General features: G+C 41.8%; 1 protein-coding gene across 1 annotated transcript; it reads left to right on the top strand.

Annotated features, from left to right (window-relative positions):
• The first annotated feature begins 421 nt into the window (after positions 1-421).
• LOC306892572 (putative G-protein coupled receptor 141) lies at positions 422-1,953 on the top strand. Its single transcript, XM_079453709.1, has 2 exons — positions 422-447; positions 792-1,953. Exon 2 carries the CDS (start codon positions 793-795, stop codon positions 1,672-1,674), a length of 882 nt encoding a protein of 293 aa, XP_079309835.1. The 5' UTR covers positions 422-447; position 792; the 3' UTR covers positions 1,675-1,953.
• Positions 1,954-17,539: the final 15,586 nt, after the last annotated feature.

The raw sequence follows: 17,539 nt of genomic DNA, 5'->3' as shown, positions 1-17,539 counted from the left end.
ATCTCCATTGGCTCGAAAAGTACAGGAGTGCTTTCTTAAGGTCGTGTTCTTCTATGATAACATCTATGATATTTAGAGGACAGTAACAGAATATTAAGAAACGACATCATTGTTCGTTCTCTTGACATCTGGATGGATGAACTGTTGTATCACTCTGTCTACAAGTAAAGAGGATTCAGTATCTGACTGATATTCAAGGTATTCGGGTAAGTACTGGATTCTAAATTGTTAACATGTAAGTAATTAAGATGGTGCAAGTGTCATATTTATTTATATTTTTTAGCCCTTAAAAAAGAGCAGAATTAGATTATGCCTACCTTACATTCTGTCTGTCTTATTTTCTCTCTTTACAGAGGAAGTGTTTTGAAACTTCTCTATTTGAAAATATTACCTCATTGACAGCAGTGAAGTTTCATTTTAGACGCCCATAGACTTTCACATTGACAGGTACCTGTAAGATTAAAGTTTTACACAGCATTTGCATATAAAGGTTATACATTATGTTTGCCAATGTTTTATTTTTATATCGTTGTTGTATATGTTCAAAATATCTTCTTTTGTGTTCTGCAGAAGAAAAAGTAATTTTCTCGCTTTCTTACATCTTGGTAATATCCGCAGAGCAAATAAACTATTAGGAAATCCTAGCACTGTCTGATAGCATGTTGTAATATGAGTATAACATTGAATGTTGAATCTCATGGCAAACATCAACTTTTGCATTGAATTGACAAACACCCATTGTTGGGTCTTACAGTATCTCTGGTAAAAATGACTCTATATGTGTTTTACAGAATGATTGGAAAGAACACAAATGAGACACTTCATATGCCAAAGGAATATAGATCTGCTCTTTTGGTCATTCACATATTCATCTTGCTCGGCGGGACTCTGAATGTTGTTTTAATGTCCTGTATGCTCCAGTCCCAGAGACGCCTTTCTTTCACCAACGTGTCAGTGATCAACCTAATAACCGTGCATTCTTTGTTTCTCCTTACGGTGCCCTTTCGTATTTCGTATTATGCTTCTGAAACCTGGAGTCTGGGCATACATTTCTGCAAAATTGTCAGTGTTATGATCCATGCTCATATGTATCTTGCGTTCATCTTTTATGTCTTTCTTCTTATTGTGCGTTACATGGAGAACTTCAGTAAGCAACCAATGCTTCATTTCCACCGTGTTCTTCACGCCACAATAGCCAGCGTGACTGTCTGGCTAGTCATATTTGGCACTATTTTCCCTCCAACTATGCTAAAGTATGGATTATCTGCCAATGATACAACCCAGTGCTTTCATTTTGGTGAAGCTCTTAAAGAATCTGCCGTCAAAAACTTGAACTATGTTATTTGTATAGTGGTGTTACTGGTCTGGAGTGTGCTGGTTTGTTTCCAGATTTATTTTCTGCTTTACGTGAGTAAGAATTATGGCACATGTGACCGTCAAGAATTCTGGGTGCAAATGAAGAACACTGTTTTCCTGTTGGTCATATTTTTGTGTTTTGTGCCCTATCAAATATTTAGGATATATTATGTGAGTGAATACATTCATTCTGAACTTCAGTATAAAAATGAAATATTTCTTGCTATAACCGCTTTCAGCTGCCTTGATATGATTCTTTTTGCTAGTAGAGATATATATAAATACTTGAGCTCAAGGGGATGCGCGTGCATTACTTAATTTTCTACTTTATTCTATTAGCTGTAAATGTGTTTGTGCATTACAAGCTTACAGTAATATCTGTATAATATATGTGTTGTGAGAGAATATTTCTATTTATATGTTGTGTTCTATGATTCGCTAAGAAATCTTGATATTTAACTTTTCCCTTTAATACACTGTATTTAAACAAAAATGGTTGCAAATTAACAATCACATGTTATCTTTCCAATACAAAATGTATTGCAACTCCTAAAAACAACCAAAAAAAACAAGTTTTACATCCGTCTTCATGTATATTTTGTGGATGAATCTGTTGCATAACATAAAACAAGTACTACTTTACCAGCACATTTTTTGTTTTACTGCTGTTGTCAGCTCAAATGTTCATATTCAGCTTCTGAATGACATTAAAAGAGTATTGGAAGTCTTTGGGTAGCCTATTATGTGCATCATGCCATACCATTTCATTGACAAACGCATTCAGTAGTCCATCAAGACGTCAAAGAATGATGACTTTTCAACAAGGGCCACATCAGTCCAATCACAAGAAATTGGGTCCCTCCTTGATTTACTTTTTTAGAATCTGTGTGCTGTTTTTAAACAAAGAGACATTTCAAAATTCACACATACAACCTTACATACAAGCAAAACTAAACTGATCCTGAAGGTCCAGTGTGTAATTTGGATGGATGATCTATTGACAGAAATGCAATTTAATATACATAACTATGTCTCCAGATGTGTAGAAAGACCTTACATAATGAAGCCTTGCGTTTTGATTACCTTTGAATGAGCTATATCTATCTACATACATTGGGGGTCCCTTGCATGGAATTTGCCATGTTGTATCAATCGCCGTAGTGCTTTGAAAGGGAGGGGGGAGCCATTGGCTGGAATTCGCACCCTCACTGACTGACAGGTCTTTTAACTGTGTACAGTACAAAACAAAACATGACATAATGTTTTAAGGATGTAAACATTATAGGAAAATGATTGGAAAGCTTACTTCTATTGTCTCTCATCCACTCTCATTAGGTGAGAGATGACACCTAATGTTACATTTACCTCAACGTTATGTAATAGCAATAGTAAACGGATATTAACTGTGTATAGCCCTAAATAAATGACTTCATGTTTTAAGAATGTAGACACTATAGAAAAACATACTTTTATTGTCTCTCATCCCTTGGGAAGATGACACATGTAACCAATGTTTAAGTATGTTATGTAAAAGCAATAGTCATTTTAAGATAAATTTTAATAGCAATGCTAAATTTATGATTGAATATATACAGTAAGACATGTTAAAGTATTGTATTTTTACTTAACCTGGTACCAATGGCTTGACTATGTAGTGTCTTATTACAATGTTTTGATGTGGTGTTGTGAGAAAGCAGAATCTGCTGATCCACTTTGTTGGTATCAGTATCCATACATGTGCCCGTGTGTTTTTTCTATAGAACAGAAAATATAAATATTGCAATAATAACAAAAAACTATGTGTTGTGTTCATGAGTAATGTGCAATATTACTATTTGTGTATACTGTTTGTAAATAGTAATACTTGCTGTTGTCGTGTGATGAGACGTGACTTACGTACGTAATGACGTACGAAAGAAGAAGAAAGTTGAGTAAAGAAAGTTACGGATTCACTACTCTCGTGTGGCCTGGTTTATTCTTAAATCATCGTTACAATACCACAAATTGGCGACGAGGATTACGTTTTTTACTTTCTGCTATTTCTGGTCGCGAAGATGGCTGTTGCCAACCTACCTTTTCCGAGTTTTTTCCTGCCTTGCCCCGGCGAGCCTGCAATGCCGTTCACCACATGGCTGCGCATCTTTGATAACTATCTGCGTGTTACGCTACAGGGGATGCTTGGCCAGAAGACAGACGGAGAGCTGTACTACTTCATTGCCTGGGCACAGAGTGACAGCGGATTTTCTACGTATTGCCTAACATAGGTACGACATACAAGGATGCCGAGACTGCACTGAAAGCTTATTTTGTGCCAAAAGCTAACGTGGTAGCTGAACGCCATGCTTTTCATGAACGCTGCCAGGCACCTCACGAGACAGTCACACAGTACATTGCTGCTCTGCGTGAACTTGTTGTTACATGTGAATTCGGTGCCTGTGCTGACGATATGATTCGTGATCAGTTAGTGGAAAATGTGCTTAGCCCACGAATTCGCGAGAGACTTTTACTCGAACTTGACCTTACACTGGATAGAGCTGTTACGATTGCGAGTCAGATTGAATCTGCTGCTGATCAGGCTAAACTTATTTCAAATGGCCGTCAAGTCACCGCCCCCGTACAAGCGGTACAGCACGTGAAGCGCAGGAAGCCCTGCAGCAACTGCAACTTGCAGACAGTGTAAGAAGGCGGGACATTTCGCTAAAGTTTGCCGATCGACACAACCGACTACGCGCGAAGTTAATGAAATTGAATTACCTGAAGTTACTGTTCTGTACACGGAATGCCCAGCTCGTTCCCCCAGCATCACAAGTTCAGTGTCAATATCTACCTCTGCAGATCAGGCTTGTGTGGTGAATTTAGTGGTCGACACTGGGTCTTCTGTTTCTATCTTACCCCACAGCACTTATACATGCCATTTTAGTGATGTTGCATTGTCACAACCATCTGCCAGGCTTGTGACGTACTCAAAAGCTCAAATTCCGGTCCTTGGGTGTTTGTCAGCAAATGTGTCATTGCATGATCACCAAGTTCCTGCGACCTTTTTCATTGTTGACAAAGGCACACCACTAATGGGGAGGGACCTTATGTCTGCATTACATGTAAGGATTGAGAACAACCAAGTACTGCCTCCTCATGGCCTTTCTGAGTTTGCTCCTATGCCAGTGTTACAGTGCACTACTGCTGATCTAACTGAGTTTGGACACGTTACAAATTTCGTACACCGTGTGAAGCTGGATGAAACTGTCACACCGGTACGCCAAAAACTACGCCGCCTGCCAATTTCAGTACGAAGTGCTGTGTCGGCGGAATTACAGTGCTTAGAAGCAGCTGGAGTAATAGAACACATTGATGCTTCTGCCTGGGTTTCACCGATTGTTGTCACACAGAAAAGGTCGGGAAAAATCAGGATGTGTGTTGACCTCAGAGAGCCAAACAAAGCTGTAATCGTGGACTCTTTTCCATTACCGCACATGGATGATTTACTCGCTGCTCTAAACGGGTCTAGTGTTTTCAGTACCATTGACCTGTCTAATGCCTACTACCAGGTACCGCTGCACGAGGACAGTCGCGACCTAACAGCTTTTATTACTCATGATGGACTGTACCGATTCTACCGTGTTCCTTAATTACTTGGACGACATCATCATCCATGGACGCGACATGTCTTCACACGACAAAACACTTAAAGTGGTCCTACAGCATCTAGAAGCGGCCGGCTTACAACTCAATAAAGACAAGTGTCGTTTTCGTCAATCCAGCCTGCTGTTCTTAGGACGTACAGTGTCAGCAGATGGCCTTAGGCCCGATGAGTCGCGCGTACAGGCCATGCTCAATGCCCCTGCACCTTCGGACGAATCTACCTTGCGTTCCTTACTTGGACTTATGTCGTGGTACAGTAAGTTCATTCCTGAGTTTGCCACTGTTGTAGCTCCAGTACGTGCTTGCCTACAAGCTCCAGATGGATTCAGCTGGTCAGAGGTGGCTGACCAAAGCTTAAACAAAGTGAAACAACTGCTTGCAAACAGCCCTTCTCTGGCGTTATTTGACCCCACGATGCATACCATTGTCTCCACAGATGCTTCTGATTATGGTCTGGGTGGCGTGCTCTCCCAGGTCGGTCCGGAGGGCATCGAACGTATTGTTGCTTTTGCGTCACGCACACTCTCCGCTGCAGAGCGTAAACACGCCACAGTGGAAAAAGAAGCGCTGGCGTGCGTGTGGGCCGTTGAGAAGTGGCGCACTTACCTGTGGGGCCGCCGGTTCACTCTGCGGACAGATCACCAGGCCCTGACAACCTTTCTCACCACAAAAGGCATTGGTCGTGCTGGACTTCGTGTAGCTAGATGGTCTGCACGCTTAATGTCATTTAATAATGACATTAATTATACTTGCCCTGCACTAACCCAGCTTCGTTCACAGATTTCCATTGGTTGGCCTCCTTCTCCCAAAGGACGGAATGCTGAGTTGTTGTCATACTATCGTGTGCAACTGGAACTATCTGTTAAGGACAACTTCGTCTTTCGAGGCACACGGCTGATTGTACCTGCTGCTCTTCGCCATACGCTGGTAGCCATTGCGCATGAAGGACACCAAGGGGAGGTGAGAACAAAACAACGCCTTCGCGACGTTTATTGGTGGCCTGGGATGGACACTCAGGTTCGCGATACTGTCCGTTCTTGCAATGTCTGTCAACTTAATGATAAAACCGTGAAGTCACACCCTGCTCCTCTGCAGCCAGTGCCGCTGCCGGACGGACCATGGCAGAAAGTTGCTGTGGACATAGTCGGACCATTTGACACTGCAGCTTCTGATTGCAGGTTTGCTATAACTTTGACTGATTATTACAGCAAATGGCCTGAGGTCTCCTTTACCCATACCGTCACTGCTGACTCTGTGATTTCATTTCTGTCTTCGGTATTCAGTCACCATGGCAACCCCTTGAGCATAGTGACTGATAATGGGGTTCAGTTTACATCTGCTGCCTTTTCAGATTTTCTAAACAAACTGAACATTCGTCACCATCGTTCCTCTCTCAACTACCCAGCAGCTAATGGTGCTGTTGAGCGGTTTAACCGTGTACTCAAAAATACTGTCCAACTGGCCATCCAACAACATCAACCTTGGAAACCTTTCGTAACTGACTTTTTGCAACTGTACCGTGCCACTCCGTATGCTGCAACTGGTTCTTCACTTTTTCAGCTCCTCTATGGACGGAAAATGCATACTAGGCTGTCTTTTCTGCCATCTTCTCCTGTTCCCGTTTCCACTGATGTGACTGTTCGCAAGAGAGTTACGCGGTTGCAGCGCAGAATGAAACTGTATACAGATGCGAAGCGTGGTGCGCGCACTCCCTGCTTTCAGGTGGGGGATAAAGTCAGAGTACGGAACCATCTGCATGTTCCTAAGGGGCACAGGAAATTCACAGACCCTCTCACAGTTCACAAACAACTGGGGGTGGGTACATATGTTCTTAGTGATGGGAAAACGTGGAATGCTTCCAAACTCACCGCATTTCCATGTACAACCACAGCCCCTGTTGAGAACACTGGTTACTGTGCAAATAGTCCTAGGCCTACACGTAATGTTCACAAACCCAGTTGGCTGAATGACTATGTCACTTAGATTCAATAAACTGCTACATATCTGATTGCATGCACTTTGTTTGTTATGATACCATGTTGTTCTTCTTGAACCAATAAGTTCTATTAACAGTATTATTGCAGTCTGTCTACTGTTGTTACTTGTTTCACTGGGTTAATGATTGCTGAAATTATCAAAATGCCTGTATTTATACTGGGTTAACAAGTGTATAGGTGTAGTGGTTACTTTTGCTGCCAAATTACTCCATCCACCTTGTATTCTTAAAAAAAGGGAAAATGTTGTGTTCATGAGTAATGTGCAATATTACTATTTGTGTATACTGTTTGTAAATAGTAATACTTGCTGTTGTCACGTGATGAGACGTGACTTACGTACGTAATGACGTACGAAAGAAGAAGAAGAAAGTTGAGTAAAGAAAGTTATGGATTCACTACTCTCGTGTGGCCTGGTTTATTCTTAAATCATCTTTACAATACCACACTATGACTAATAAATATGTAAATGAAAATATTAACAATATAAAAGTAACAAAGCAGTACATGTCACACATTAACACGGATCAAATGATTAAACAGTTAACAGTGAATAGGTCAGACTTTCTTGGAAAGCCTAACAGGTGGTTTGGCAGCGGTACGTGTTCTCTGCAAGTACTCTTATTTTACTCCCTCGTGGGTGTTTATTTTGTTCCTTTTTTGAACTTATTATTAAAATCCCTTGTTAACCCTTCATCCGCTGTCTGCGCTTGGGTCCTCTGTCTCTGTTCCTGCAACACGTTCATGACAGAATGATCCGACCAAGATTAGGACCCAGCGGACAGAGGGGTCGTTGCGGCAGCGGTCGAAGCCGCCGGGTTCGTCTCCAGGCTTAGAGGCCGCCGGACTCCCTTTCTTGGTTGAGACTGCCGGATTCCCACTCAGGGCCGAGGCCGCCGGACTGCCTTCCAGGGTCGAGACTGCCGGTCTTCCCTCCAGGGTCGAAGCCACCGGATCCTGTGGCCACCAAAGATCCCCAGCCGGGCATTCCAGTTCAGTGCAGCCGTGCATTCCAGGTCGGTGCAGCCGGGCATTTCAGCCCGTGTCTGCCGGCGATCCAGTTCGTGTTTGTCTTGTTTTGGACTCTCGCTGGTTGGACTTATGTTCCCCTTCCTTGGACTCTAGTGTTTTTGTTTCAGTTATCATGTAGCTGTGTTTGTCAGTGTCACAGTCTGTCTTGTTTGTGCCTTGAGGAGCATCAGGTTGCTGCTCCTTAAGGAGAGGCTTCTGTCATGATTCTGCCGCATCATGTCATGTTTCTCTTAGTCTAGTGGCAGGATCATGACAGAACCTTACGTTAAATGTGGAGAGAGTTGATTATGGTTTATTTTGGTTTGCCAAAGGCTCTCTTCGGCCCCGTCTCTGTTCCCGTCCTCTCGTTTCCTCGTTATTTCTTGTTAATTAGTTCATGCCCTGCACCTGTTCCCCCCTCGATTATTTCCCTATTTAATGCCCTAGTGTCTTCTGTCTTGTGTCGGATCATTGTTATTTGTCAGATGTTGCACTTTTCTCCTGCCTTGTCACGTAACGTAAGTCTAGTCTAGGGTATTGTCTTAAGTTGTATGTTAGTTTAGTGTAGTCAGTTTATGTTCTTCTGTACCCGTGCTGTTCTCTTGTTTTACTCCCTCGTGGGTGTTTGTTTTGTTCCTGTTTTGTACTTATTATTAAAATCACTTGTTAACCCTTCATCCGCTGTCTGCAATTGGGTCCTCTGTCTCTGTTCCTCCAACACGTTCATGACAGTATTCTTGTATAAAATTGGAGCTTGCTCTCTCTTGGTTTTTGCCACTGCTAAGCAACTAGAAATGTAGAGGAAACAATGTAGTATTTGTTGTCTCAATGTGGTGTATGCGAGTGCGATTGTTTTCAACGTCCCTCGCAGCGTTGATTTGGTGTTTCGTCTTGTTTCTATCAAAGCCTGGTGCGTTTGCCATCAACTGACATCATCACAAATGTGCCTGACAGATGATAGTAAACAGAACACGGGTCAGTATAATGTGTTTTTTATTTACTTGATGCTATTATGTGCAGCTCAGAGTAAACAACACTTGGTCTTACTGTATGTTCGCTTACAGAGCTTTCACAACTATTTATCAGGACTATTTTTTTATTCTGGAAATGTTTTATTACCATTCATTTTCCGCTCTGATTCCACTCACAACGCACAAAACAATGCAGGCTCACCAATGTTATCATCTCTTACATGTGCTTTATTGAAGTAAATACATTGTTATCGGCTAAAGCACATGCGCAGGGTTCGGTACCCTGGTGCGCACCTGTGTTTGTGTGACAGCTTTGACATTAGCGATTTTTCATGCGAACTGTGCCCCGTTCCGAACTAAACTGCCAGCGTGAAAGGCACCTGAACATCCATGAAATTACATAATTGTAAATGCATCAGCCAAATTTGAGATGTGTCTCAATTCCAACTTTCTCCGCCAGAAAAGTTCTCATTCAAAGCAAATGACTGGCCGAAATGAATAAAGCCTTTCGAAAGATTTTGGATCATGTCAGGCTTGGAGACGCAGGCGAATGAAAATCAGGTGAATGCCCTAGTCTACACAATGGGTGAGGACGCTAAAGACATATTAACTTCTCTGCATTTAAGCACTCAGTAAGCAAGTGAGTATAACGAAGTAAAAAACGCCTGAATGATCACTTCGTAGCCTGCAGAAATGTGATTTTTGAAAGAGCTAAATTTAATCAGCGACAGCAACTTGTGGAGCCAGTCTGTGGAGTATTTAATAAAAGAACTGCACTATCTAGCCGGGCACTGTGGATGCGGACAATTGCATGATGAGATGGTGAGAGATAGACTTTTAGTGGGACTTATAGATAAGAAGCTCTCAGAACAGTTACAACTTGATCCTGAATTAACACTACAAAAAGCAGTGGCAATAGTTTGACAGAGCGAACAAGTAAAACATAAAGAAATGCTTAGGAACAACTTTAATGGGGAAATTGCAAACACGCAGCTAGACAGTGTACTAGGTCAACAAAGTAGCAGTAAAAAACTAAAACAAATGAATCCACAATATCAACGGTCAGCAAAGAGCATTGCTCAGGAAAGACCCAAAAAGCAAAAACTCTGTACAAGATGTGTGTACACAAAGGGCCATAACATGCAACAGTGCCCAGCAAAGGATGCTATATGCAATCGTTGTCATAAAAAGGGACATTATGCAAGAGTTTGTAAAACAACTAAATGTTTATGAAGTGAATTCTGCCACTCTAACTGAGTATATAAATGAGGAAATTGCATTTCTTGGCTCAATGACAGTGGATGTAACAGGATGTCCATGGATGACTGAAATCAAAATTGACCAGTATGATGCTGTGTTCAAAATAGAAACTGGTGCTGAGGTAACAGCAGTGGCAGTGATAATGTATAACCAGGGACAGTTCAACCAGCTGAGACATCCTGAAAGAATCCTTCAGGGACCTGGAGGGGCATCATTGAAAGTAAAGGGAAAATTCACAGCCATCCTCAGCAGGAACATAAAATGTACAAAGCAGGACATCCTCATAGTTTTAGGTTTAGACACACCCCTGTAGTGCCAACAAGCGCCACTTCTCTTCAGCTGGTGGCAAGATTGGATGACGTCAGCCTGGACTAAATGGTGGAAAAATAATTTCCAAAACTCTTCAGTGGTCTCGGCAAAATGGAGGGAGAGTACAGCATTGTGCTAAAACCAGGAGCAAACCCTTTCTCTCTTTCAACACCAAGGTGTATTTCCCTCCCTCTCCTACCAAAGGTAAAGGAAGAACTAGAGCGGATGGAACAGCCGGGAGTTGTTTCAACATATTGGGTGTGCACCCGTGGTGGTAGTGCCGAAGCGCACAGGCAGGTGTGTGAATTTGTACAGACCTCACTGAGCTAATCAAATCAGTTATGAGTGACAAACATCCTTTTGCTTCAGTCACACTGAATGAAAAATGTGGGTTTTTCAAGAGAAAAGTCAAGTTTTTGGGACAAATCATCGACGTATCAGGTGTTTTTGCTGACCCAGACAAAATCGAAGCAGTTAGAGCAATGAAAGAACCAGGTAATGTCAGTGAGGTCAGAGGGTTTTTTCAATCACCTTGGTAAATTTGTACATCACCTGGCTGAGAAGACACAACCACTCAGAGACTTATTAAAAAAGTCTAACATGTGGATCTGGGGACCACAGCAGCACAAGTCCTTTGAGAAAATTAAAGAAGACCTGACGACTCCCCCAGGTCTGGCACTGTACGATTCAAACAAAGAAACAACAGTTTCTGCTGATGCGTCTTTATATGGATTGGTCTTTATAAAGACTGGAAACCTGTGGCGTATTTGCCAAAAGCTCTCAGTGACATGGAGCAGCACTATGCACAAATTGAAAACTTGGGCCGGCAAGAGGTTTGCTGAGTTTCTCATAGGGAAAACTTTCCACATCGAAACCATAAATCGCTGGTGCCCCTGCTTGGCTCTAAGATACTGGATGAGCTTCGCCCTCGCATACAATGTCTTGCATATGCGCCTTATGAGGTTCACCTATACCATATCCCATGTGGCAGGAAAGAACATTGAGACAGGGGATGTTTTGTCTCAAACACCTACCAGCTGTGCAGTGGTGGGACACTTAGAAGACATTAACGTATACTGTATGTTAATAGATAAAAAACTATGCTTAGTAGAGCTGTCTCTTGTTTCTATGCACATACATAAGGAGATTAGCCCCCCCCATGCCCCTTAGCAATCTGCTGACCGGATCGCACTGCCCAGCACGACACAGATCGGGGCACTCTGTGCTGTGGGAAGTGTAGCAGGGCGAGAAGATGCGCCACTTATAGCAACAGTCGCCTAGAGGTTGGTGCTCTTGCCCAAGTGACCGAGCTCACGAGTGCGGGTTTATAATTACTAATTAAAGATGTTGAATGTTTGCCGGTTCCTGCCTCCTTCCTTCCTTTTATGGACCTGTGTTACAAAAACTAAGTTAGAAAGTAATATTTCGCAGTGTAGAATTTCTAAATCAAGTGCAGGTGGCAGATCCTTTTCCTATCTAGCACCTAAACTTTGGAACAGTCTTCCCTGCACTGTCCGGGAGGCAGACACACTCAGACACACTCTGAGTTGTACGTTGTCCTGAAATCCTATGCAGTTAACTATAGTTTGTTTAGGTTTCTTTTGAAGTTAAAGTTCTTGTTTAGTTTGTCAGTAGTTCGTGTTTGGTTAATGCGTCCCCGGTTCTTGTTTTTTTACCCCCACGTGGGTGTTTGTTTTGTTATTTATTATTAAAGTCTGTTACCCCGTATTGCTGCCTGCGCTTGGATTCTTCCCCTACCACGATCGTGACAGAACGAACGAGCCACTACAGAACCCAGCAGCAGCATGGACACTGACCGGTCCAGCTTGGCCTGCCGCCTCTGCAGTCTTCGCCAGGGAAGTGAGACTGTGGACGAGTATGTGGAGAGATTCCTTGACATTGCTGAACAGGGCGTCTTCGGGGAGAGGGAGCTGGCGGTGCTGTTCAACACCGGTCTCAGAGAGCCACTCTCTCGCTCGGAGATGAGGGCGATGAGGCCGTTGGATATCGACGCCGTGTGGGTAACGAGGCCTCCAATCCTGAGCCACCCGTCCCATTCACGTCGTTCCTTCAGCCGGCCACCAGGCATCGGAGGGCGACTCGAAGTCCGGTGGTCCCAAGTCCGGTGGTCCCAAGTCCTGCCCAGCCGGCCTTCCAGCCGGCGACTCCCAGAGCCTCTGGGCGTCCCCCCAGGGTACCCCCTGCTAAGTCCCCCAGGACCCCACGCTCTTGAGCATCTCCAGGGACTAAGACTGCCCCTCCCTGTCCCAACCCCTTTGGACTGTCTCATATGAACTCTTGTTTTGCTCCACCCCCCTCCCATGTTAATATTTCTTATTATGTCACCCCAATCCTCAGGTCATGTATTTTTGCCTGCCACTCATTTTGGTTAGCATGTTTTGTTGGTTTATGTCTATTACCCAGTCTGTCTTGTCTTGTTAGTCTGCTCCCTTGGTGAACGCCAGGGGGTGTTCATTAAGGGGGGGGATTCTGTCATGATTCTGCCTTCTCTTGTCTTGATTTTCTGGTCTGGGGCAGAATCATGACAGACCCACGTGTTTTATGTGGAGAGAAACATATTATTGTCAATCAGGACATAATATGCGTTCTCTCCAGTCTCGTCATTTGGCTCCGCCCCTCTCGTTCCTAGTATTGCTTTCCACTTGTGTCTTTACCCACACCTGCCCATTGTTATCTCCTTTGTTAGTCTCCCTATATGATGCCCTCTTGTCTATTGTCTTGTGCTCATTCGTTGTACATGTTTTCTTGCTTGTACTTGTATCCTGCCTCTGAGTTGTACATTGTCCTGAAATCCTTTGCAGTTAACTATAGTTTGTTTAGGTTTCTTTTGAAGTTAAAGTTCTTGTTTAGTTTGTCAGTAGTTCGTGTTTAGTTAATGTGTCCCCGGTTCTTGTTTTGTTGCCCCCACGTGGGTGTTTGTTTTGTTATTTATTATTAAAGTCTGTTACCCCGTATTGCTGCCTGCGCTTGGGTTCTTCCCCTACCACGATCGTGACAATTTGTTGCATCAAGGAGTGCAGAACAGTACTCTACTCTCAGCCAGTCTTGTCTCATTGTTCCAAGGTTACCAGAGCGGGCCGGATGCAGTCCATGTCCAGATCTGATAAAAGCTGAGATTAAAGAGCTTGATAAAGAATGACGCGCCAATTTGACTGTTATGAGATTATGAATGATAATCTAAAAAAATTCAATTTTGACTTGTTGTGCAAGCATTGTCGAGCTTGTACAGAGGCTGCAGCTTTTGCCAGAGGGGAACTGGAATCCCCTGGTTAGGCATGGTTAGGAGATATTTTTTATCCTCCAATGGAGTTTTGGGTTCCTCACCAGAATTTAAAAGTTTTATTTAATTAACACTGCTTATAGGAGTTTGTAGTCTGTTTAATATTTGACCTTTTTTTCTCTCTCCTTATCCTGTGTGACTCTAGGTGATGGCATAACCTTTTGCATGTTTTGCTTATAGTCAATATGTTTTCTTGTACAGCTGCTTTGTAACAATAAAAATAGTAAAATGCGCTAAATAAATAAAGTTGACTTGACTTGACTTAAGCCATCGTGAAAGCATCTGCATAGATTCCTTTGGCGAAACTCAGAGCTGGAAGAGTTGGGAGAATATGCAATTATAAGAGTCAACATTAGGGGCAAGCCAGCAGGGTGTATTGCACAGCTTGCAATGCGTGAAACTGCTAATCTGGCATCCTTTGTCTACCTTGTAGAAGAGTGCAGAGTGCTCCAGCAGGATAGCTATGCTGATGATCCTCAGAAGTTAATTAATCTCGGACCAAACTGTATGTGGCCCTCCACGGCAATCAGAGGCGGACAGAGTACACAGGTTCATTACTTGAGTAAAAGTACAGATACCCCTTGCTAAATTTTACTCAAGTACAAGTAAAAGTACTACAGTCAGATGTGTACTTAAGTAAAAGTACTGAAGTACATGTTTTTAAAAGTACTTGAGTATCAAGAGTACAAGAGTACATTTTCTAAATATTGCATTACTACTGCCACAGTGCTTACATTTATGTACAGAAAAGTCCTACATGGAGTTATGAAAAATGTTAATACCTTGGAGAATGTAAAAGGAATTTAAAGTAAAATCAAGTAATTTTAATATTTTTACCATGTTGCTTTATTTAACATTTCTCACTTGCCAACAAGGTAATAGCACAATGGCAACGCTCTGACAAACCTCTGCTAGAGGTTTAATGGATTTTTGCACCCACATTTGAACCAAACCGTTTAAAACAGACCGCATACTCAAGAACATAAAAAAAATGTACAGATAGCGTTTTACATTATAAATGAAATACAATAACAATAGTGTAAATTATTAGATTTATTAAAATTATTAAATGGATGCCAACTAATTGGGAAAATAAAGAGCTCCCCACTCCCCCTAACCTCACACTTGATTCCAAAACCACTGTTAGGCATTTTGTAAGCGGTTTCTTTATTTTATTGAAAATAAATGCCTGTATATGATCTTAAATGTGGAAAATGCAGACAAACGAGTTTAGCCAAAAAGAGCTTCGAACAAACATTACGATGATGTCACGTCAAAACTACATATCTTCGGTCTTACCGACTATACGTCAATGACGCTATGGTGAATTAACGGTGTTTATACATTCTCAAATACACATGCTTCCGACGCCTATGCTACATGTACAGATCAGTGTAAAGTAGTTGAATTATCTTTAATGAGTCTCATTATGCACACGTACTTTGTTTCAACAATGTTTTCTGAACGCTATAGGGCCATACACAAACGCCGCCCCTGAAATCAATAAACCTAAAACAGCAAAGAAGGCGATATAGCAATGACACACCTCTGAACCTGACCGTGTTAAACACGCAGCATAGAGCAAAGAAGAGAAAATAATAATGATTAAAGAAATCAGCTGACCGATCGCGATGTTTTCAAGTCAAAAAAATATGTTATATTTAGCATTTTATATGACGCTATTGGCTACCCTTCCCTTGCCTTTATTCTTTATTCATATAAAAATACCCCCAAATCGCATGAAAATAACACACAAAACACATATTCTTCCATCGTGCATTTATTAGCTTCTTGTTTTGGTGAAGAAATGTCACTTTAGCTTCATCGCGGATGTCCTGAATGAGGAAGTGTATAGGACGTGTCATGCAGACGTGAGATGATTGACAGCTGTACAGCAAATGAAAGAGCTCTGAGGTCTGGGTGATTGTTGCTGATAGGCTGTCCCAATAAGTGGCGCCTGCACAATCCAATCACGTTTGAGAGGGAAAAACAAATTGGTGGTTTCCGAGATTTTTCTTTTTTCCTTTTTAGAAGTAACGTGTACTTGCGGTTATGGATAGAAATGTAGCGGAGTAAAGAGTACAATATTTGCCTCTCAAATGTACTTGAGTAAAGTCATGAGTACTCCCCAAAAATGATACTCAAGTAAAGTACAGATCCCTCAAAATTGTACTTAAGTACTGTACTCGAGTAAATGTACTCCGTTACTGTCCGGCTCTGACGGCAATACAAACTCTGGGCCACCCTAGGGCCGTCAAAAGGATTTGTGCCGACACAAAAAGTTGCATAAAAGCATTAATTGTAACAGTAACTCCTTATGTTTTATATTTCAGAATGATTGGAAAGAACACAAATGAGACACTTCATATGCCAAAGGAATCAACCTAATTACCGTGATCAACCTAATAACCGTGCATTCTTTGTTTCTCCTTACTGTGCCCTTTGGTATTTTCTCTTATGCTTCTGAAACCTGGAGTCTGGGCATACATTTCTGCAAAATTGTCAGTGTTATGATCCATGCTCATATGTATCTTGCGTTCATCTTTTATGTCTTTCTTCTTATTGTGCGTTACATGGAGAACTTCAGTAAGCAACCAATGCTGAATTTGCACCGTGTTCTTCACGCCACAATATCGAGTGCGACTGTCTGGCTTGTCATATTAGGCACTATTTCCCTTTAGCAATATTAAAGTATGGATTATCTGCCAATGATTCAACTCAAGCATCCATTTTGAAGATGCCCGTAAAGAATCTGCTGTTAAAAACTTGAACTATGTTATTTGTATAGTGGTGTTATTGGTCTGGAGTGTGCTGGTTTGTTTCCAGATTTATTTCCTGCTTTACGTAAGTAAGACTTACGGCACATGTGCATCCAACCGAGTAAAGGTTTGGGCGTTACTGTATTTCCCCAAGTATGTACAGTGTTAACCATTAAACTCATCACCGCACTAGTGAAGAACATGGCTTTACAGTCATTTTAACCTCAAACTTTACAATAAACACTTACGTATGATACAGGGCATGACAATGTTTATGTGTGTGTGTCTGAGCTTTAATAACTATGATATTAAACCATATACTCACTATAACTATGATATTTAAAGGAAAGAAGTAAACAATCTGAATTCAGAAGCAGTATTTGCCTCCCTCTAGAGGACATGGGCTGTTGAAACGCTTGCATTAGACATCAGTTATATCCAAAAATTAAACCTTGAAAACCTTAATTCTTTCAGAACTGGTTCAGGCAAACTCTCACATTAAAGTAATACTGTGTGAGTTTCTTGTATGCTGTATGGTAATGGTGAGACACCTAAAACATTTGTCGGGCTTTGACACTATTTGTTTGCCATTTAGTTGACGACTTTATAAAAATACTCTTCGATTTTGCTGCTTGTATGTTCCTGACACCTATAGATGTTCACAAAAAATAGACATCCCATCACTGCTATCTTATACACCTGGTGAAGCCAGAAAATCTACAAGAAATAAATCATTTCTAATCATACTGTCATACCATAAAAACATTGTAATGTCAAACCAAACCGCTTCCACAACAAACAGCAAAACGAACAACCACAGCTGATATGCTAAAGTGCTAAAGTAACTTTCCCAACGGTTTAAAATGCATGCAAATTTGGATCTAAATGTGCATTCAGCTGCTCATCGCTGCCCGACATTTATTTTCAAATGTTGAGTTA

This window comes from Barbatula barbatula (assembly GCF_947034865.1).
Source record: "Barbatula barbatula genome assembly, chromosome: 3".
In the NCBI taxonomy this organism is placed as follows: Eukaryota; Metazoa; Chordata; class Actinopteri; order Cypriniformes; family Nemacheilidae; genus Barbatula; species Barbatula barbatula.
Note: the sequence above shows the minus strand (reverse complement) of the source record. Positions and strands in the feature narration are given on the sequence as shown.

What these genes read in the sequence shown, in the direction of transcription:
- LOC306892572 (XM_079453709.1), top strand. Translation starts at nt 793, where the DNA reads ATGATTGGAAAGAACACAAATGAGACACTTCATATGCCAAAGGAATAT.